A 24413-nucleotide genomic window follows, 5' to 3' on the forward strand; every position below is an offset into this window, starting at 1 on the left:
ATCTGCACATAAACCATATAACATTATTGACAAGCTAACACATGCACAGAAATGTGAATTTTCCCACGATAAACTTCAAAGAATATAAGAAATAAGAATTCCTCCCCACACACCCACACACCTTATTTTCTTCCCCAATGAAAGCAAGGCATTTTTATACCAAAATAGAATATTAATAAAACTTTTTCATTGTAAAAATTTCAAAAGGTGATATATACTTTTTCATAAAAGGATAAATGTCTAGAACTAAAACCATGAAAAATAGCTAGAAGCTTGGCTCTCTCCTAAACTATTAGCCTTCAATCCTTAAACACTTTCATATCAACATCGCTCTCTACTTATTTTGAGAAAACCATTATCTTAACTCTTCATGTTCAGAGAGAATGAATATCTTATATATGAGAACAGTTAATACATAATTCAACCATTAATAAGACTAAAGAGGGCTTCCCTGGTGGCACAGTGGTTGAGAATCCGCCTGCCGATGCAGGGGACACGGGTTCGTGCCCCGGTCCGGGAAGATCCCAAATGCCGCAGAGCGGCTGGGCCCGTGAGCCATGGTCGCTGAGCCTGTGCGTCTGGAGCCTGCACTCCGCAACGGGAGAGGCCACAGCAATGAGAGGCCCGCGTGCCACAAAAAAAAAAAAAAAAAAGACTAAAGAGCCGAAAGATATGAAGCAGTAACTCGTTCTAGATCTTAAGCAAGCTCTAAGGGGTTAATTAATTACACAGACAATACATGCTCTTATACCAGCCAAATGTCCTACAAACTCCCTGAATAAAGCCAGGCACTTTAATTAAATATCTTTTTCCCATCAGTAGATAACACTTATCAGCATGACTGTATGAGTAAATAAAATGTCTAGGGAGTTCCCTGGTGGTCCACTGGTTAGGACTCAGCGCTTACAGTGCTGTGGCCCAGGTTCAATCCCTGGTCAGAGAACTAAGATCCTGTAAGCCGCCTGGCGTGGCCAGAATCTATATATATGTATATTTATGTCTACTGATGAGCAAGTTTCAGATATTGGGAAATGTTTACATTGTCATGCTAAGTGAAGAATGTAGGGCACAAAATTTTACATAGGATAAGATCATGAGCACATATTAGTTTCATAATGCTGGTTGGAAAAAAAAATTTTTTAAAGGCTTTGATATTTGATTCCAGTTACTGCTCCACACAAATAAAAATTATGCTAGTGAAACAAATTATTTCATTCTTTCATTTTCCTTTTGTTTATCTCTCTCAGCTGCAGACTACGGCAGTAAATGTGACTCTACAACAGTCATTTACTGAGTTTCAAAGATGATCTCTATTATTTTTATAACTATTTCCCCGTGAATATAGATGAAGACTATATCAGCTATATCATGCTTTAAGCAACCATAATTCATATTTAGATGCAATATGCATTCAAATATAAAAATTAGCAAATGATGATTAATGAAACTAAAAAATGTGAGTTCCTCTAAAAAGCACTTTCTGAAGCATTTCTTAATTTACACTTCGATCTACAGAGACTAGACTTACACATAGCATATCTATACAAAATTAGTTGAGCCTGTGTAGATCAATGACATACATTTTAATATTATTGGAAATAGGCATTTGGAAGAAAAAAAGTAAAGCCTTCTAAGACTTTTCTCAATTTTTCCCTAAAATGTCCTGATGATCTATGATCAATATTACTACCAATATGTGATGGATATAGAAAGTGATTAGGGAAACAAATTGTTTACTTTAGCACTTCCCTGCCATTAACTGGCTCACTTCTCAGAGGCCAGAAAGGTGACTCACTGCCACCATAGCATCCCAGCTGGTGGGATGGAGTAGCCATCCTTACAACAGTAAGGAATGGGTGGGGAGAATGAAGCAGGATGCAAGGAAGTAAAGAAAACAGAATATATGTGAAATCTTAGCATTTTTCTGGAGTGACTGAGTTTCTTGGAGTTTTGAAAGAGTTCAATGTCTTGAAGAGAAGCTAACCTTGCCCACTTACGTCTAACAATCAATCCTCCTCAATCAGTGCTTACGTTGAAGTGAAGGAGTCATGTCTAAAACCACAAAAGTCAAGTTTGCCTGAATTTCCACACTTAATAAGATCATTCACCCTTGAAACAAAAGGCACATTTTGAGAAAGTGCCAAACACAGAACTTAAAAAACAAAGAACATACACAAGTCTCTGTAATTAGTCTTCCTCATAAAAAGGAATAAAGCCTGGAAGAATGGGAAGTCAGTGTTTAATGGGTACAGAGTTTTCTTTGGGGACAGTGAAAGTATTTTGGAACTAGACAGAGGTAATAGCTGTACAACATTGTGATTGTACTAAATGCTTCACTGTTCACTTTAAATACAAAAAATTGTTAATGTTGTGTTATGTGAATTTTACCTCAATTTTTAAAATCATATGGTATTTGTAAATAATTCTTTTCTTTTGTGGTTTGGTAAAAGGCATGATTTGGAAACTGTCACCAAGTACAGTCATTTCAAAACTTCTTGCGCTGTTTCGGATTTTAAATTAATGGCTGCTCTTCCATAGCAGTGCCTGCCTCAGCTACCCATTAGATCAGACTTGTTTTTCAACTAAGGGAGCAACAAAAGGCAGTCGATTTCAGTTAGGTAAAAAAAGGTCTCGCTAAGTTTTCATCCTGAGAAAAGAGAGTGGAACGTTTATTTTCTTTTCAATCAATAGCTCCCAGACACACAATGCTACCCCCTCTAAAATATCTTCTTCCAAAGAAGCTAGGGGCGGTTTTTCCTAATGTAGCTGAGGAGGTCGTTTACCAAATTCTTCAGACTGCTGGTGGCAATATAAACGACAAGGTAATTTCATGATTTTAAAACTCAGATAGATTTGTACCTCCGATATTCACACTTTCCATTAAGAAACCACTTGCAGGACACAATGTAAATGTTCAGTGAGGATCGACTTTTAAATTCTTGGCATCGTATTCAGGGACTATGATGGGAAAAGAGTGACACAATCAAGTAAGCACTTGTCTATTTCTAGTCTGTTCTTTGGTTTTTAACCACATTCTTCTTTTCCTCTCTCCTTGAACAACCACAAGGTATCAGAACAAGTAAATTGTTGGCCACTGGGATGTTATAGGGATGAGTACCCACTTGGTAATGTATATCCTGTTCCATATATTCTTGGTAACATATAATTCTCAAGGCATTAATTTTGGTTGGTTTATGCAAATATGTATTTTATGAAAAATTTTGGAAAGACCGTGACGTCCTTTTGAAATTTTCCACATTTGTCAACCTGGAGCCCTGAGAATTAATAAAAAGAAAAAAAAAATCAAATTCTCCACAGATGTTCTCATTTAGCACTTTATAGTATTATCATGTGCCTGGCACTGGTCTGGACACTTAGAATCTCACAGCAACACTGTGAGGTGGGTGCTATTCTTATCATCACATTATAGATGAGAAACTTGTCCAAGGCCATACAGCAGGTACATGGTAGACCCTAAACTTGAACCGTGACACTCAGATTCTGGAGTCCCTGCCCTTCATCACCACCTCTGCTTTCTCTCATACAGAAGGGTCATGCATAGCCATTACTGGTTGCCATGGTGTCATGATCAGGATAAAAGGCAATGGCTGTGGAAAATATCTGTTGTTTCTCTCTTCCCCACCCCAACATAATGCAATACAACAAAATCAACAGCAGTGCCTTATACTTGCAAAGCATACTTAACGTCATTTGATCCTACAACAGCCCATTAAGGTAGGGCTGGGTCATGGGTATAATCTCCATCTAACAGCCAGTCTCAGAGAGGTTGAAGAACTTGCCACAAATCACACAGTTAGTGAGTGGTAGGGCTGGGCTCCTACTTCAGCTTTTGGAATCCCATCCTAGGGCTCCTTCCCCTACATATAGTGCTATAAACCTAGAGGAGTCCAGCAAATGTTACATGATAGAGAGGAGGATCCTGCTGGTTTCCTTGCAGAAATCAATATACCTCCAGCACACAGGAAATGCTGTTCTCTCTCCATCAGTGCAACACTGGTCTATCCAGTCTTACCAGGCCTCTATATGACACTTTATTGGATTGGGGGTTGGGTAAGAAATAAGAACCAAACAGGGCTGGGTGATGTCAGGACTACCTTGCCTTCATGCACGACAGAGGAGAGAAATGCACTGACAGGAAGAACCAAGAGTGACAAGCTTCCCAGTGGATCACCGAGATGAGTTGGGTATTGCTGTCCCTATCTCCTGAGAGTAGTACAGTAGCTAAAAACTGGACCCAGGTATTTCTGGGGTGCTGTACATGTCAGTGATGGACTCACAGAGTCCAGCTCAGCCCTTGCAACTTCTTTGTCTCAATGACTTTTAGGTGAGTTTAGGATATCCTGGGGTACACCCATCCCACTAGAGAAGATGGCCACTGGGCCCAGGGGAGAAAGACCAAACCGAGCTTGTCCAAAAGAAATTCTCATTCAGAAAAGAATGTTAAGATGAACCTAGTTCTAGGGTGACATTCAAAATACTGAACAACTGGTACAGCATGGGCACTTAAGCAGTCAGGAAGACCCCTGGGACCTGATCAGCCAGACACCTCCCCTTCAACTTCTGTATTGAGGGGAGATGGAGAGGAGCAGAGTGTGGGAGCAGCAGGGCATGAGGTAGCCATTACTGACCATCCAGCACACACAGGACGAATTAGCGGCACTGCTCTACAGCCTAGGATGCTTGGGACCATGGATATTAAAAATAGCATTTTAAATGTGGAATATTCAAAAAACCTAGTGAATTAAATGTCTGTTTTCTCCTGCGCATTCAATAATAACCAAGACTTTTAAAAAGCTGTAGAGGGACCTCCCTGGTGGTGCAGTGGTTAAGAATCTGCCTGCCAATGCAGGGGACATGGGTTTGATCCCTGGTCCAGGAAGATCCCACATGCCACGGAGCAACTAAGCCCATGTGCCACAACTACTGGGCCTGTGCTCTAGAGCCCATGAGCCACAACTACTGAGCCCATGTGCCACAACTACTGAAGCCTGCGTGCCTAGAGCCCGTGCTCCCAAACAAGAGAAGCCATCGTGATGAAAAGCCCGCGCACCGCAACGAAGAGTAGCCCCAGCTCGCCGCAACTAGAGAAAGCCCTCACGCAGCAACGAAGACCTGATGCAGCCAAAAATAAATAAATAACAGTAGAGAGACTCCATCCTGGAAAAGAACTGGAGGTGAATTAAAGTAATCAATACATCAACCAATCAAAACTATGTGTTAAGAGTCTATGAATATAGCAACCACTACCCCTTCTAATAGTAACAATGACTCCTTAACAGTAACAGCAGCTTTACCCAATCTCACTTAATTCTCACTAAAACCCTATGAGATTATTATTATTTTCACTTTACAGATGAGTACACTGAGGCACAGAGGTTAGGTAATTTCTGAATTTACCAGGTCACACAGCTGCTAAAAGAGGCAGAGCGGGTCCTAAACGCTACTGTAAGTTCTAAACCCCTGTGTTCTGCACCCTAGACACTGTGCTGGTGAGCAAGACTGCAATGCCAAGTGCAGAAATTCAGAGGCGGGAGAGACATCCCACTCCTCCATGGGGTGATCAGAAAGTCTTTATGGAAGAGGAAGTGTGTGATCAAAGCTTAGAGAGGTGCAGAGCCATGAGTCTACAAAGAGTTCAGACATGAGTTGTACTGTGCACCAGATCCAGACTGGAATGGTCCACGAAGGGGAAGGAGTGGAGGATGGCAGGACTAGAAAGGGGGCTGGACCACAGAGGACTCTGTCCTTAGTCAAATGAAGGGCTGAAGCAGCTGATGACCATTTAGGACAGAGGAAGTATCTAAATGAAATCACTTTTGGTTTTTATGTCAATTTGAAAGTGAAAAACTGAATACTTACAGTTCTGGGTTCAAACGTATAAAGAGCTCTGAACACTTTAACTTGCCCTGAAAGAAAGGAAAGAAAAAACACACGATCAATTCTTCCATTTCTAAATTTGCTGTAAACAGTATTTTCCTTTATATTCTTCAGAATTCCTTAACTAAAAGCCCCTATGAGAAATTTATTTTGGAATTAAGTGTTTTTTCTGCATAGGAGGTATTTTTAAAATATTTGTTAAATGAAAGTATGAATAAACACATACCTTCCCCCTCTCAAACAACAGGAGCTACCTAATTATTTGTACTTAGCTTCTGTCCTATGTAGAACCTCTCCAACCCTAAGATCTAAGTTTAAAAACAGAAAGGTGAGAGTTTAACATAAAGAGATACTTAACGGGACAATCAACAGTAGTTGAATATTCTTAAATTAATGGCTTAGGATTTTATATTTTCCAAGAGAAAAGAAAATATCAGGGAGAAAAATTGTATCTGTTGGAGAAATCTGTGATTCCATTAAGTCCCACAACAGAGTTCAATAACTATCCAAAAATGAGTCATGTTCATGAGAGCTGTCCATTCTGCCAAACCATCTCTCTCTTTCTATGTCCCTTTGCTGCATTTCCATAACACCTGGTATCAGAATAACTGATTTGCTGGCCTGTCTCATTTGAGGGCAGGAACCCTGACTTGTTCAATCTCCTGGCATCTGCCTGACATATAGTACGAACTTAATAAATGCTTGCTAAATAAATATATAGGTATAAGAACAAATTCAAACAGTGTCGGAAAAAGCCTACACATATCAAAATAGAAGAACTACCTACTTAAAATGTGATAACAGTTCAGTTTCAGTACTGAAAGGACCTTTAGAGACGACCACCTAGTCCAAGGGCATTATTCAGAACAGTGGTCCCCAAGGTGGGACACAGGAAGACTACTTCAGAAATTATGTACATTTTTATCTTATTCATTTTCATTCCTATTTTAACATGTTTTAAAATATAACAGCATGATTGGGACTTCCCTAGTTGTCCAGTGGTTAAGAATCCACCTTCTAATTCAGGGGATGCAGGTTCTATCTCTGGTCGGGGAACTAAGATCCCACATATCGCAGGGCAACTATGCCCGCATGCCACAACTACTGAGCCCATGAGCTCTGGGGCCCGTGCGCCACAACTAGAGAGAAGCCCATGCACCGCAACGAAGAGCCTGAGTGCTGCAATGAAAAAAATCTTAGTTGCGTGCCACAACTAAGACCTGATGCAACCATAAATAGATAAATAAATATTTAATAAATGAGTAAATAAAATATAACGGCATGATAGAATACATATACAACTTATAAATACATTTACTGGGAGTAGTCAAAACCTTTTGCTGATAGAATGTTAAGCATTATGAGGGTAGGTGTTTTGTTTTATGAATGATATATCCAAGTACCTAGCACAGTGCCTGACACATAGGAAGCGCTTAATAATTATTTATTGAATGAATGAAGAATGGATGAATTAAGGAATGGAAACATGTACTCAAAAAAAAAGTCTGAAAACCAGCAGTTTAGAACAGCACTGTCCAATACAACTTTATGCAATGATGGAAAAGCTCTACATCTGTGCTACTCACATATAGCTACTGAGCACTTGAAATATGGCTACTGACGAACTGATTTTTACACATTATTTAATTTGAACAAGGTTAAATTGCCACAAGTGGCTGCTGGCTAGCATACTGAATGACACAAATTTAGAACATCAGAAAATGAGAAATGACATGATGTCCATTAAGAAGGGACTATGTAAATCAACTCTGATTCAACCTTATGATAAAGTCATTTAAAAAGAATGCTGCAGACAGACCCACAGACACTGATGTAGCAAAAAGCCTGCAAAATATTCAGTGGAAAAAAACAAAACACGTTATAGAACAGTATGCCAAGTACCATCTATTTATGTTGACAGCACACAAACATCTTGAGTGGAAACACCAATTATGGGAATCTTCACATTCTACTTTACACGCATTGTTTAAATTTATTACACTGAGCGTGTATTACTTTTATTATCAATGAAAACAATAAAGATACTTTCACTGCGGGTATAGCGGGGTGGGAATCATTCTTTCTTCTAAATGCCCTAATATAGAAGAGCCGTTCAAATCCCCTGTTACTTAGTGTGGCTGCAAGAAAACATTATTTCTGCGATCTGAATTCTAGTGCAACTTCTAGAAGCAAAAGTGAAAACTCTTTTTTGTTTGGAGTTTGTTTTTTACCCCACACCCTTAGACCTAAGAAAGGAAACATTAAATGGAAGGAGGAGCTGCCAGGAGAAATATTTTCTGCTGACCTGTCTCTGAGAGGAGAGATTAACTATCTTGATTACTTCAAACTTTCCAAAGAGAAGTTACACAAGGAAGCATCCACTCATGACCAAACTCAATAATGACAGAATTTTCTTGCTCCTTTGAGGGAAGGGCAGGGATGACACAGGCTATGTATGATTTTGGAAACAAGATCCAATGTCAACTTAACGAGCTTAGAGAAAATTCAGTATAAATTTTAAAACCTAGAAAAAGAAAACTTGGAGTGTGACTAAGCCGCTGAATTTTGTAACTGTATCTTTTGCGATTGTCTTACTTAAAATGTTCACAACTTAAGAGGAAGTTGGAGATTTATTTGCATCTTGATTTATACTAAACAGAGGACATCAGGCAACCCTCTAGGCCATTATATGAGGGAACGCTCTCTCTATGTAATGCTGTAGAAAACACTTTCACATACACGATCCTTTTTCTCAATTAATGTTGAGACATTAGCCCCTTGTGGGTCCCTTTTAACTCATATATTATAAAAGTTCTAGGCCTTAATTTATTCCATTCCCAAAGCTGAGTCAAGTAGAAATGAAAGAATACAAAGAAGCAGGCAGAGGTTATGAAATAGCATAAAGAAGCAAAACAGATGACTTTCAACCCTGGATATAGCCTCTCAGGAGAACAGCAATTAATAATACTTAATTCACTGATCATTTTTACATCATATTTAATTCAACTGTGTGCAAGATTCTATAGCACAGGTTTACACAGAGTACTAAAAGGGAAAAAATCAGGGTACTCTGTGTTTCTATAGTATTGTCCTTGCAGACATCCAAAACACAAACAAACAAAAAAACAATCTTAATAAGTCATCAAGAGCAGGCACTGATCAATTCCAAACATATTTAATGAAGGCAGATTCACAACGTAAAATAGTTGTGTTCTTGTATGTGCAGAGAGGCTAAATTAGATGCCTTCTTCAGATACCCTCCATCTTGACCATTTTCTCACAGAAGTTTGGTTACATACAACGAAGGGAGAAAGTGGAACTGAGAAGATGGCATGAATTACCTGAAGTCACCCTGGAATTCACCCTGAATTAAGACTGGAAACAGGCCCAATCTTTTGCCTGATGCTTTACGTGACTCTCATAAACATGAACTAGCATGTGAATGGTGTTAAGGATTTCAGCAGGGCTGGCCTCCTAACATAAGCAAGATAAGCAAATTCCTATGACACCAGCAGCTGCTGGCTCCTCACCTTGCCAGGCACACCCTTCTCTTTTCTTTGCAACCCCACCTAGACCCTGTAGTGAAAGGCTGAGTCCACTAGTCATCAGCCAAACACTATTTTCCTCTGGAGTCAGGCTGACCGCTTCCCCTACTACCACCTCCCAACCTCCCCTCACCCCCGACTTCAATAAACTAATCCTTGTCCATAGCAGTTGAGGCTGATAGAGGGAAGGGGATCTGGGATGGGGTCTCGAACAGGCAACGAGTAAGAGAATTTGCTGTTTCTGAGGTCTGCAAAAAGAATATGTATTGTTGCAGCACTAAGGCCCTGAAGTAGCACATAGAAGGACTTGGGGCTTCCAAACTCAAACATACAATTTCTAATCTACTTTATTCTCTGTTGGTGGAAGAGTGGAGGAAAAGCTTCTAGAGTGAGCCACTAGGACAGCATTAAAAGCAGACTGCTCACCACAATGGATAGACATACCATAAATGGCAAGAAGAATGACTATTCAAAACATCAGAACTTAGTCATCTGTAACAGACCGACTATTTCATTTACATTCTGCTGAAAAATGTTGGGAGGCATGAGACATTTTAGATGGACTTCATTTAAAATGGCTATGATAACTACTACACACCCACTATGATAGTTAAACCCCGAAACACTGACAACGCTAAGTGTTAAGAAGGATATGGAACAACTGGAATTCTCAGACATTACCAGTAGGTGTGTAAACTGGTACAACCACTATAGAAAATTACTTGGCAGTAGCATTAATTCATTTTTTATGTCTTAACATGTCTTTGAGATCTTAAATGCATTTCTGAGGAAGAAAACCATCCTTATTTTGCATACAAAAATGACCCCTCCCAGACAATGTCACTATCCCCAGAGTACAGTGAGTCTCAACATTTTTAAACTCTAGATCATGACATATTAGTAGATGGTAAAACTAATTTAGTGGCTTTTAAAAATATTAAATAAAACAGAAAAGACCAGAGTACTGTAAATAATAGAAATAATTATGGCTTTGTGAAACTTTTGTTTCACTAGGAGGACTGGACAGATGGATGCAGAAATGAATGTTTATTTTAGAAATTTACCAAATACACACTTTGGCATAATGCCAAATGGCCAAATATTAAAATCAACATTTGCCAAAGCTAAATGTTGCCTTTACAGAATGAACTACTGGGAAAGAAGAATAAATCTGAAATTTTATTCAAAAATTAATTATGATTACAATTTTATTATTAAAAATCCTGGCAGACCCATATTTAAAGTTTGATATAAAAGGGCAGGAACCATAATTCCTCAGCACTGTCAACTGCAGCCTGATAAAACTTCTGCAAAACTAAATAAATGTTCTCTTTAAAATGAGGTCTGTGTAAAAGCAAGATATTATGGTGCTACTTCTGCCAGTGTAGCTGTTTCTGATGATGATTTTGCCACCAAGTTAGTAAGCTGTCCTTCCTCCCTAATAGAAACTGACTGAAGTCAAGACTTACCTCCTCTTCATCTCCCGGGCTTGAAGATTTGCTCAATGCTGGTGATGCAATTTCATTGAAAGCAATCCCACAAAGGAGACAACTGTTTCCCCCAAATTATTAGGGACTGTATTCTCTCAACACTGTCAATCCACACCTATGATTTTTACTATTTATATAATAACATTTGGACATATAAAATTCATAGCCTCACAATCATCATTAATTATCACAATATTTTATTCTCCAATAAAAAATGTACATTTATACTTTCAGTTGACTGAGGGAATTTTCATATATAAAGTACAAAGAGGCCATTTGAATTAAGTTACATTTAGAGTATGTACCTATCTTTCAAAGTGAATATTAAGAAAACAGTAAATCCAAATGGCATGCCGTTTGCATCACTGGCATGGCATAAGGGATACCTATGCAATCTACAATCCTTGATCAAGTACAAGTCTTGGTGTGCCAAAACTGACACTGAAGTAGGCATTCCACCATTTGGTCAGTCATCCAAAGCTGAATGGCAGACTTTGGAAGAAATATGAGGGGAAGGTAAACTTCTGTGTACCCCTATGCTCGTGTGTGTGTGTGTGTGTGTGTGTGTGTGTGTATTTTTGAATGTACCAGGTCATGAAGTAAAACATATATATTTCTTATTGGAGGTCAAAGTCAAAAAAAGTTTGAAAGCCACTGCTCTAGACTATCTGATCAAGTTAGAAATTTGCTACAGGACTCTAAAGAATGGGTAATATTCTTCTACTTTATGAATCTCAAAATTCAGCCAGCATATAAACTATAATATTCTCCCATCACCCCCAAAAGAGGATATTATAACCAATTTTAGATAATTATAACCAATCAAAAAGAAAGATGAGGAAGGGAATTATTTGAACAAGGAAAAATTATAGAAAAATAAGAATTTACTATGTACATATATTTCTCACATTTATCTAAGCAAATGCAGGGAGTATTAATCTTAATTTATATCCTGTGGGTATAAAAAAATGTGTCTCAGGGTAAGTAAAAGTATTAATGTTATTTCTACGAGGCATATTTAAATTATTCTATTAAACAAGCATGATGAAACAGGATGTTTTCTGCTCAAAAACAAAAAAGAAGGAGTCTATGTGATAGTATCCAACAGTCAAGGTCATCATTTCTATTGCTGGGGTGAAAGGAAACAGCTGTGCTGTTAGGCCAACACGGGGCTCCCCTGGGCTTTGTGGATTCCAACGCCCATAAATGAGGTGGTCAGTTCAGAACAGGCTTCAGGGTGACGATCTCTATTTGTCAGTCCACAAAAGCCCAGTGCTCTTGAAAAATAAATGTTTTTCTTGCAAAGAAAATCATCATGTGAGTAGAGCAATGTCCAAGAGTTTCCAATGTAAAGAATAAGTTTCTTCCCTCATACTTATATTCTTGGATGAATTAAATCAAATCCAACGAACTCTATTTGCATATACCTTTAAAGGCTATAACTAACAAAAAAGACTATGAACGCCATGTTTTCATCTCTCCTTACTCCACTACCACCTCTTCCCTGCTTCCACCCTATGCAATCCAAAGGGGGAAAAAAAAAAACACTAAAGAATTTGAAACGTGTCTTGACTGCAGCTGCAGGAATGGCAGACTCATTAAAAACAGTAGCCAGTGTGTTTTCTGACAAGAGGGTTCTGTTTATTAACAGTGTGCCTTTCTTATCCATTTTCTCCTTTGCTTTATACTTTGCAGTGCCTTTCGGCAAAGCTGGTTACTTTCACATCTTGAGGGGCCATATCTGCTGGTTATTTTTATTTCTTCTCTGCGGTGTAACACAGAAGTCCGTAAGAGCAGGGTTCAAAATTTCAAAAGACAAGCTCACTGCCAACCATGTCTTGACTGGTTAAAAATTAGACAAAAGAGCAATGGCCTGTAAAACCCTTCATCTCTAGACACCGTGCTTCCAGCGTCAGTTTGACAAGGAGACCGGGGAGGAAGAATGGAAGAAAACTATTTATTTCAGTCCTTGGAATTTAAAGAAAAAAGGCCACAGCACCTTCTGCAAAAGGGCAAGATGAGTCTGAGGGCTGACTCATGACAGCAACGCCTGTTTCTGTACAACCTGTGAGCTAAGAATTAAGAATGGGGACAAGTGTATGCATATGGCTGATTCACTTTGTTGTACAACAGAAACTAACACAGTATTTTGAAGCAATTATACTCCAATAAAGATTAAAAAGAATGGCTTTACATTTTTAAATGGTTGGGAGGGAGCGGGGGAGGGAGGATTGAAAAAATATTTCATGACATATGAAAATTATCTGAAATTCAAACTGCTGTGTCCATAAATAAAGGTTTTCTGGAACGGAGCCAATATTTGTGTATCCTCTACGGCTGCTTCCCCATTCCAATGGCAGGGTTGAGTGGTTATAACAGAGACCATCTGTGGCCCACAAAGCCTAAAATATTTACTATCTGTACCTTTACAGAAAAAGTCTGCTGCCCTCTATCCCATGGTCCCCCTTTTCCTGTGAAGGACAAGTCAGACCAAAGAAGCATATGTCACAGGCTGAGGAGCTGTTGGGCCTGCCTCTCACTGGCCCCGCAAGCAGTCTGGGGCTCGGCCTCGTCCTACGGGAAATGAGTGCATACATCCAAGATTGAAATAGAAAATTCCCTAACACTGGAACCTCTAATCTAAAAGGGAATGACCCATTTAAGCTCACATTTATGGGACACTTACCACGGACCAGACACCAGGCAAAGTGCTGACTTGCAGCAACTCTTTTAATCCTCAAAACAATCCTGGGACATAAATACTTTATTAAGACTATGTTACAGCTGAGGAAACTGAGGTTAGAAGGGGTAACTAGTCCAGGTCTACAGAGCTAGGAAGCGGCAGAGATGAGGTTTAAACCCATGCTGTCTGGCTCCAGGGCTCGTGCTCTAAACACTCTGGATGTGGCTCCAAAAGATCTGAGCTGTTCATGCTGGCACACTGGGATTAAAGGGGTTTAAACAAACGTATACGTGTAAAGTACTGAGTGCAGTTCCTGAGGTATTGCATGTGCCCATAAGTGTTAGCTTTTATTAATTACTATAAGTTTTTACCTTATTCCTTATTCCTTGAGTTTTTATCTTCACTGGCAAGATGGCCTTATCAAAACCCTATATATTACATATATCCTGTATATTAGATATACATATCCTATATTATATATATACCCTAGGTATCCTGTATATTAGATAATTTATCATTCACAAGACCCCCACAGAGAAACTGAAATGCTTTTGTTAAGCAAACAAAGCATAACATCTAATATTATATCCCTTAGTGGCTATTAAAAAATTCAGTGGGGGGCTTCCCTGGTGGCGCAATGGTTGAGAGTCTGCCTGCCGATGCAGGGCACACAGGTTCATGCCCGGGTCCGGGAGGATCCCATATGCCGCGGAGCGGCTGGGCCCGTGAGCCATGGCCGCTGAGCCTGCACGTCCGGAGCCTGTGCTCCGCAACGGGAGAGGCCACAACAGTGAGAGGCCCGCATACAGCAAAAAAAAAAAAAAAAAAAAAAATTCAATGAGAGTTTTAAGTTGTCATTTTTGAAACCTATAGTCATTGTCCTCAGTCAGCTCAAGCTTCCTCAACAAAATACTATAGACTGGGTGCTTACGCAGCAAACATTTACTTCTCACAGTTCTAGAGGCTAGGAAGTCCAGGATCAAGGTGCTGGTCAATTTGGGTACTGGTGAGAGCACTCTTCCTGGCTGGCAGATGGCTGCCTTCTCACTGTGTGCTCACATGGCCTTTCCTCTGTACAGGCACAGATAAAGAGATCTCTCTTCCTCATCTTACAAAAACACTAATCCCATCATGTGGGCCCCACCCTCATGACCCAATCTAACCTTAATTACTTCCCCAAGGCCCCATCCCCATCACACTGGGGGTTAGGACTTCAATACATGAATTTTGGGGGGGGCATAAACATTCAGTCCATAACAGCAATGAATATAGAATTACAGAAATGCATGAACATGTAAATGCATACATATGTTGTTATACAGGTTACCACAATAATAATAAAAAAAGGATTTATGGGGGCTTCCCTGGTGGCGCATTGGTTGAGAGTCCGCCTGCCGATGCAGGGGACACGGGTTCGTGCCCCGGTCCGGGAAGATCCCACATGCCACGGAGCAGCTGGGCCCCTGAACCATGGCCGCTGAGCCTGTGCGTCCGGAGCCTGTGCTCCGCAACCAGAGTGGCCGCAGCAGTGAGAGGCCCGCGTACCGCAAAAAAAAAAAAAAAGGATTTATCATGATCTTTAAAAAAATTAGCTTTGGGGGATATGCTTATGTTATGTAAATATCATATCACTGGTGGTAATTTATACATACAATCAGCTATGTAATATAAAGATATTCACAGAAGAAAAACTGGGAGGAAACAACACAATGTAATCTCTGGGTGGTAGAACTATGAGTCATGTTTATTTTCTTCTCTATTTTCTTAATTGTCTACAAAGAATACAAATCCCATACATAACCAGGAAAACATGGTCTCTTTTAATGCCCTATTGAAGGACAACCTAAAAATTACGTGTACTTTATTTATCGGCAGAGTATTTATTAACATGAGTCCTTTTCTTTTTTTTGGCCACACCGCACGGCTTGTGGGATTTTAGTTCCCCAACCAGGGATCGAACCTGGGCCCTCAGCAAGCAGAGCATGGAGTCCTAACCACTGGACCACCAGGGAATTCCCCTCCTTTGTCCTCTTTGACTCTCTGATCTCACTACTAAGAAAAAGAATTGGTGGAAAGACAAGCAACTGTAATGCCAAGTATGCTCACAAAAATGAGAATACAGGGATCATGTAAGCAACACAGACAGTGGGTAAACTCTTAGGTCAGTGCTGGCTGTATGGGAGAGGGCACACACTTTGTTTTTGGAAAAATGACAGGAGTGGCAAAGAGAGGCAGACGACAGGGTAGGGCAGACCTGGGAAACAGAGCAGTATACAGACAGAGGGGCTGGAGGCCAGAAAGGGTGGCCTAGGAATGTCACGTAGATCAATGTGCCTGAAGCCTGGCAGGAGAAACGGTGAGAGATTAGGCTGGGGACCAGAGCACAGATGGGCTAGAGATTTCTCAAATTTTTCTGATACCCACATTAAGAAATATTTTGCCCATCAGGACCAAGGAAACACACACACACACACACACACACACACACACACACAACAAAAATTTTTCACCAAAAATACTTATCCTTACATTTACTGTATGGATGTGTGTAACCAGTGTTTAGAGACCATATGGAAATTTTTCAGATTTAGATATCTGGTACTCCTTGCAATAATAAAATATTCTCAGAATATATTAAAAAATGGCCTTGGAAATTATTTTATTTCAAGAGATTTTTTTTTAATTTGAGCAAATAATAAATGGACAAGCTTAAACTTCAGACTTCATGAATGACTAATTCCTTGGGAATTAGCACATGGGAAATAAAAATTTGCAAAAACAGCAACAAAAATGGTTTTAGCCCTCTATAAAGACACACGCTAGCAAGATAACATGATGATAAAAATGTTTCCTTTATTTCAAGCAGAACCCCTTTAAAACCTGATATAGGGACAAAGATATACACTGTATCTAAAGGAAGAATAAGAGAATCTCTAGAGATATAGAACAGAGCTTAAGTAAAGTACTCACTTCATGCTTACCGGATGGACACACAGGGGTCAAATCTGTAGCGAGAGCATTTTACTATTTCTAGTTAATCCTAGAACTCTTGTATAATAATACAAACTCTGGATGTGTGAAAAATATTATCAAACACAACAGGAAAAAGTAATTAGATGGCAAAGAATAAGCAATAACCTTGAAACTGAGCCCCTCTCAGTTCAGAAAAAGAATTAAAATTTTCTTCTGCAGCACATATGAGAGACTCTGAAAAAGTCCCTATCCACCACAAACAATAAATGCTGGAGAGGGTGTGGAGAGAAGGGAACCGTCTTGCACTGTTGGTGGGAATGTAAATTGATACAGCCACTATGGAGAACAGTATGGAGGTTCCTTAAAAAACTAAAAATAGAACTACCATACAACCCAGCAATCCCACTACTGGGCATATACCCTGAGAAAACCATAATTCAAAAAGAGTCATGTACCACAATGTCCATTGCAGCACTATTTATAATAGCCAGGACGTGGAAGCAACCAAAGTGTCCATCGACAGATGAATGGATAAAGAAGATGTGACACATATATACAATGGAACATTACTCAGCCATAAAAAGAAACTAAATTGAGTTATTTGCAGTGAGGTGGATGGTTACCTAGAGTCTGTCAGACAGAGTGAAGTAAGTCAGAAAGAGAAAAACAAATACCGTATGTTAACACATATATATGGAATCTAAAAAAAAAAAATGGTTCTTAAGAACCTAGGGGCAGGACAGGAATAAAGACAGACGCAGATGTAGAGAATGGACTTAAGGATGAGGGGAGGGGAAAGGGTAAGCTGGGATGAAGTGAGAGAGTGGCATAGACATATATATACACTACCAAATGTAAAATAGATAGCTAGTGGGAAGCAGCTGCATAGCACAGGGAGATCAGCTCGGTGCTTTGTGACCACCTAGAGGAGTGGGATAGGGAGGATGGGAGGGAGACCTAAGAAGGAGGAGATATGGGGATATATGTATATGTATAGCTGATTCACTTTGTTTTAAAGCAGAAACTAACACACCATTGTAAAGCAGTTATACTCCAATAAAGATGTTAAAAAAAAAAAGTCCCTATCCAAAATTATAACAGAACCAAAACGAGGAAAGTGAATTCAGAGAGGCCATCTATAGGAAACCAACAAGATGTCTAAGACATTCATTCCTTCTAAGATCATCTACTCACTAAGACAACAGCTTTTAAACTGGAAATTGTTTCCCTAATTGCATTCTTTCTCAAGTCACACAACAGTGCTCCTTCAAAAGGTTTATGAAGTATTCCAAAGGGTCACGTTCCTGGCATGAAAGTGGTGAGCCTTGCCCAGTGGCCCCAGAAACGTTGGACATGACACCTCTAGTGGAAGCTACGCCCATCGGCCATTCCAGGGCCAGACCTGGCATTGTTGAAGACTCAGCCCTGGCAAGGGGATGCCCTAGGTGATGAGTTCCTCTGCCCAACTCACCTGGTCCTGAAAGTCAAGATTGTCTATGGAAAGGAGGGGCTACAGCTGGAAGGTCTGAGAAGACCCAAAGAGACCAAGTGACTCCTGGAAAAGGTCAGGGGAGAATCTTAACCCCAAGAAATGTTCAGGTATTTTCCCAAACCAGATCAGCTGTTGGGAGGAGGAACAGAGGAAGAGAGAAGGGAGTCCTTAGGATTTCCCCTAGAGAAGGACAAGGCTACAGAGAGACAAACAAAAAGCTCTAGTTTTCTGGGGTTATAATTAACATAGGGTAATAATTACCGGACCATTCTTATGAAAATCTCCTTTCTACTCAAGGCCTTGGGCAGGAGCTGTGATAACATCCCTGAGGGTTCTACACTTGCTTTCAGTGACTAACCTCAGCCACTAGAAGGCCCAAGGCACCTTTCACACCGACTCCTGAGACTGCAAATTGCTCTGGACTTTTTCTTAACTCTTTTTCATTAATGGATGCCCAGAAGATCACGTCTCTTTTTTATTAACACACGGTCATGGGGGAAGGCAAAGTATTGAAACATTGGAATTTGTTCTTAAACTTCTAGGAGTACTGCTGGTCCCTTCCCTTGAGCTTGCAGAACTATTTGTTGTTTACAATGTGGATGGGTAGACAGTGAAAATAACCTCTCTGCCCACAGGGACAGAAGAGGGAAAACTCCACGCTCTCTAGGGCAGTGGCTTTCCACCAATATGCAACGGTCATCCAAATTGCAGGCTTTCATAATAATTACTAGGAATTTGCCCTCCTTCAGTACCCACCGTCCAGATGCAGAAGTACCCCGCCTTCTCTTGTCATCTGTCCTAACAAACTGAAGTTCTTTACCTATAGTCTTAAAGATGTTTAGTGGAAAATTAACACTCAAGAGCACTATAATAATTTTTAACTATGAAACAAATTTTTTGTGTGTGAGTTCTAAAGTTATAGCAATAAAACTTATTCCCATCAGTACAATTCTATGTTATTAACACTCAAGAGCACTATAATAATTTTTAACTATGAAACAAATTTTTTGTGTGTGAGTTCTAAAGTTATAGCAATAAAACTTATTCTCATCAGTACAATTCTATGTTCTTAACACTGTCATTATATCAGAAGCCCTGTAAGCATGTAAATGTTATTTTCTTTAAAAAGTTGGTTTCTTGTGTCAGATCTACATAACTGACAGAGCGATGGGTGGGCTGAGAACCACTCTCTTAGAGGAAGACTGTCAATCCTCTTTTAGAGAGAAGCACTGAAAACCCTCCTTCCTGGAATGAAATGTGAGAATTTCTATACGGCGAGGTCTGAACTTGAATTCATGGCTTAAAACTATCACCTCCAATAAAGACAGGAACAAAAAAAAACAAGGAGAAAAGGGGATTCTGAACAGTATTTTACACAGAGAATTAATTTCTAAAAACTAGCCAAAGGGCTTCCCTGGTGGTGCAGCGGTCAAGAATCGGCCTGCCAATGCAGGGGACATGGGTTCAAGCCCTGGTCCAGGAAGATCTCACATGCCGCAAAGCAAAGTAGTGCCACAACTACTGAGCCTGCCCTCTAGAGCCTGTGAGCCACAACTACTGAGGCTGCATGCCACAACTACTGAAGCCCGCGCACCTAGAGCCCGTGCTCTGCAACAAGAGAAGCCACCACAAGAAGCCCACGCACCACAACAAAGAGTAGGCCCCCCTCAGCACAACTAGACAAAGCCTGTGCGCAGCAATGAAGACCCAACGCAGCCCAAAAAAACAAAAAACAAAACCAGCCGAAGATATATTCTTAGATCTCAAATCTATGGAGCTGATATTATTGAGTTATAATTAATGTCATACATTTTCCAAACACAAACGTCCACATGATGGCTACATTTTGCGAGGGTCTTACTGGAATCCGTGCATGCAGACCCCAGACACATTTCTGCAGAGCCATCCCAACGTTGCCTTCTAGGCAGCTGCAAAAAAAAAAAAAAAAACAAACCCAAAACTCCACTGCCCTGTGTAGCCAGAGACCTAAATGAAATCAGATCAGACCTAATTAAGAATACATTATGTCCCCACCCTAACCCACTTCCCATCCTTCTCTCTCTTTTCTCTCTCTCTCATAGAAATCTGGATTTATGAACTGCCTTTAAAAAGTATTTAATTCCTCCATGTTTGCATTCACGTGGCACTGAACACTGATAGTAGCAGGAAGATGGGTAGGGCTTATCGAAAATGTCCAGGGCCTCTATAAAAAGCACAGGATGAAATCATGTAGAAACTTGGGGAATTATCTGAAAAGTCAGCCTAAGGCAATAAAAATTCAGAATCAGATTTAGAATCAAATGAAAAACTGAGGCCCAGAGTAGTCTAGGGACTGCTTATCAAAGTGACCTAGCAAGTTAATAAAAAAAAAAAACTGGGACCAGAACTTCACCCCAAAACTAATGTCCATTTCCCATTACTATATACTGCATCCCTCTCCTCCAGATCACAGCTTGGTTCTAGAATATCTGCCCTAATTAGCCCATCTTTATGCTTAAATTCCTATTACTAAAGGCTAGTTCATTTGAAAAGCGAATTTCTGTCTCAGAAATCTTACTTATAGCTTATTTTTTAATGTAAGCACATTGGGGAAGGGGATTTTGATAAATCAATGATTGGTTTAATACTGCAGGTGAATTTACTCATCAGATGTGAAGCAGTGAGTTTATTCTCAGAGGCCCGTGGAACTAAGACAAGAGGAAACCAAGTTCCAGGTGATGTCAGCAACGAAAACCAGAATGGTCCTGAGTGGGATATTATAAGGCTCTCTGGGCATGTGGCCCTGGTCCCAGAGGTACCAAAATCAGAGCTCCAACAACAACTGGCTACGGCACTCAGGTGTGCCAAAGGTTAGGTCTGAAGGATGGGTGCCCCAGGGGAAATCCATCTAAGAGCAGACACAGACCGACGCCAATCCTAAGGTCACAGCATATTGGAAAGGCATGGGTGCGTTAGCCAAAGGGCCGTACAACATGGAGCACGTGTCCAAGCAAGCTAATGACAAGGGTTCAGGGCAGCAGATATCCCAGGGCCAGTTAATAAGAGAGTGCCTGGCTAGATGTCAAAACATCAGAGAGACCCAGTACCAACCACGAATCAGGAAATGGGCAGGAACCCATTATGGAGAACAGAGCTCCTACTAAACCAGTGTCAAGTCCTAGGGACCATTTAGAGACCCAATATTTAGGTATAGAATTGGCCCTCAAGAGTGGCAAGGTGTTAGGCAAGAACTAGAAGCAGCCCTATGGATGGGACAGACTCCCTGAAAGAGGAAGTGGGCAGTCACCCTAAGCAGTTGACTCCCACTTCACGGCTCTGCTTAACGTAGGCCCAGGCTGTGGTTAGCAGCTGCTTGGGTGTCTTAGATTTAGAACCTGAGTACAGACGAATAACAGAGAATGATTTACTCCTCAACAGAAAAACAACGTCGAAAACTATCTCCGGTTTGGTATACCGTTCAGAAACGAACTTTGGAGGGAATGGTGTCTGTTGCTATGTTTCCCAGCCAGTTTCTTTGCCTGAAAAACCAGTTTAGGTCCTCCCAGGGCTACTGTCAACAAACTTGCACTGACTCATCAAAACAATGGGCCCAAAAAGCAGCCCCCAAACCCTGTAAACATGGATAGGCAACATTTTAGAGATAGTCCTAAGAGTCTGGTTTCCAAGAAAGGAAATATGAGACTCTGGAATCTTCCAAATCTGGAGCCTTGAGATACCTGCCAACTGTGCCAAAAGCCTGGAGGAGCTCCTCTCAGCCTCTAGCTGCCCTCATCTAGGCTCAGAGATCTGGAATTGGAGGGGTCCTCCCCCTAAGCACGGATTGGGTCAAGCAATTCCAAGAAGATAACAGCCACTCCAGAACACTCTCCAGGTGGAAGTAATCTCCTTGTCTCATACAAGTGAGTTGAATCAAGCCTTTCCTCGCAGATGAGAGAATCCTGAAATAGAACCCATGAGTTTCTCAGAACCTACCAAAATCCCTGGAGTGAGGGGATGCCAGAAAGACTCTCTAGGGCTGCTTTCAGATCATTGTGAGAGGCTGGAGGCAGACCCTCCAGCAAGAGAATCAACTTGGTCTAGAGACCCTAGATCCATCTCTAGGGTCTTCCTGAATTTGAATTTAAATTGCTTTTAGGTTCCCTGGGAAACAGGAGCACCAGACTGGGAAGGAACCCTCAGATCCCTCCCCCCAACCCCGGGACCCCCAGCCTCTCGCCATCCCACTGTCCCCTCTGTGGCTTGCCCTCCTGCTACAGCCACCACCTCCACCTTTTGCCCGTCTTACCCAAGTGCCCTTCCCAAAACCCTGAGTGGCACCGCCCTCCCTCCCAAGCTTGTCTCTCAGTGGCTGAAGACCCCTGGGGTGGGGGGCTTCCTCACCGTCCTGCCCACCTAGCCGCAACTGGAGCCAGGCACCTACGCTCTCCACACCCTCTCGAAGCTGCTGCTCTGCCGTCGGCCCTGACACTTGGAGGGTGAAGAACAGCCTGTCTGCTCACCTGCTGACTCAGTGCTCTACTGGCTGTGCCCCCTCCGGCCTCCTGTCTTCTTGGCTTCAGGCTGGCAGGGCTGCCCATGCCCCCTGCCCCTTCCTCTCAACCTGCAACTTGTACCCACTCTGACCTGGCTCCTCTAATAAATTCATGTCCACAGGGGGTACAAAAAAAGAAAAGAATGGGTACATTCTTTCCTTCCAAGAATATAAAACCGAGGTAATTTATCAAATTCTAAGGAATGCTAACAAGTCGAACATGCTAATCAAAATGCACAAATACAAAACTCTCCCCTAACTCTTACCCTGAGAGTAAGTTGAGGGATTTGCCTTGTAACTTTCTAAAAATTCTACAGATACTCAAACAGTGAGTGGGAAACAACTGGCAAGAACTAATAAAAAGGAGGTGGCCTCAGCAGTCCCACCAGTAACTTGTGTAAGTGAGCTGAAGCTGTGGCCCTCTTTAACTCATTTCTGCAAACTACCACCCACAGCTCTTGTTAACACTCTAACAAACAGAGAAGCACATGAGTAGATGGCTCACGTGTGGACGTTCCAATGCTTGCTTTCTGTGTGGAGCGATACTGTTTTCCACAACCTGCTACGCTAGGCAAACGGCTTTCTCTTTAATTCAGAACAAATTTCTCTGGTTCACAGTTCCACACCAAATCCCCCGGCTTCTGTGAGAGAAGCTCAGCTCCTACGCAGTCAATCAAACGTGGGCAGGACGTCATGCCAAGTTATTTCATTTCTGTCCACGTCAAACGACTTTTCCCTCTTTTCTGCCTACCAAATTCTCACTCAGCATTGAAGACCCTGCTTAATTTTCCCCTCTTCTGTGACACCTTTTCGGCTTCCTCAAGCTCCTTGCCTTGTACTTCCTAGACCTCTGACCACACTTTGATAATATCTCCTATCACGTGCATTGTAATTTTTCCATGTAAGGCGTGCTCACACATTTTTGGTAGGAAAGTATATTAGTACAACCTCTTTGGAGAGCATTTTGGAAATGTCTGTGAATATGGCAATGCACATACCCTCTGACACAACAATGCCACTGCCAGGACTTTGTCCTGTGGATATACTCACACAGGTAAGCAACAAGGTTGTTGTAACACTATTTGTTATAACAAAAGAGTGGAAACAATCGAAGCACATTTTAATATGGGTCTGGTTTAAATAAATACAATAGAGTACCATGCAGTAAGAATCAGAAATCTCTTTCCATACTGGTGTCTGAAACTCTTTTCCCAAAGTCCCTTAATTTATCTGATAGAGAATCTTTTTTCCCCAGCTTTATTGAAATATGAATGACAAGTCAATAGAGAATTTTGACTTAATAGTTCACATCAGCCCACTAAAAGGGTGTGTCTGCCCCCTCTCTCTCTTCCTCTCCTCACCCCCATGTATTTTGCTTCCCCCGGCCATTAAGCAAGTGAGGACAAATTTGGCGATGGTCTTCATTGGATGTGAAGTATGAGGTGAAGGGGATCAGAAAATATCAACCCAAAATATGCCACTTTGGCATAAGGATTATTTTGAGTTGAAGGCAATTGAGAAAAAGCAGACACAGGAAGAACTCTGAGCCCTCCCCCATCTGCCTGAAAGCAAGGCATAAATTCCCCATGAAGGTATCCTCCTCCTGTAGGTCTCCCATTAAAGACAGAGGAGAAGAACCCTTATCACCAGGGATAGAGATGGCACAGAGATGAGTCTGCATAAGCAAACCTTACTAAAATAACTCTTATTTTCCATTAGTTTCCCCATATCTCTACCTTCCCACAATTTACTCCCCCAGAAGTTCAACGTCTCTTTCCTTTTAGTCACTTCTCTACAATGT

General features: G+C 41.0%; 1 protein-coding gene and 1 non-coding gene across 3 annotated transcripts in view; both read right to left on the reverse strand.

The window, feature by feature from the left end:
- OSTF1 (osteoclast stimulating factor 1) overlaps positions 1-24413 on the reverse strand; it is a 48922-nt gene that overhangs the window by 21149 nt on the left and 3360 nt on the right. For both annotated transcript variants that reach the window (XM_067744140.1, XM_067744141.1), the window contains exon 2: positions 5881-5927. In XM_067744140.1, the coding sequence (XP_067600241.1) occupies positions 5881-5927 (47 nt within the window). The remainder of the gene's footprint in view (positions 1-5880; positions 5928-24413) is intronic.
- TRNAA-UGC (transfer RNA alanine (anticodon UGC)) lies at positions 15556-15628 on the reverse strand. Its single transcript has one exon. It is a non-coding gene; the product is annotated as a tRNA-Ala (tRNA).

This window comes from Pseudorca crassidens, chromosome 7 (genome assembly GCF_039906515.1).
Source record: "Pseudorca crassidens isolate mPseCra1 chromosome 7, mPseCra1.hap1, whole genome shotgun sequence".
NCBI lineage: Eukaryota > Metazoa > Chordata > Mammalia > Artiodactyla > Delphinidae > Pseudorca > Pseudorca crassidens.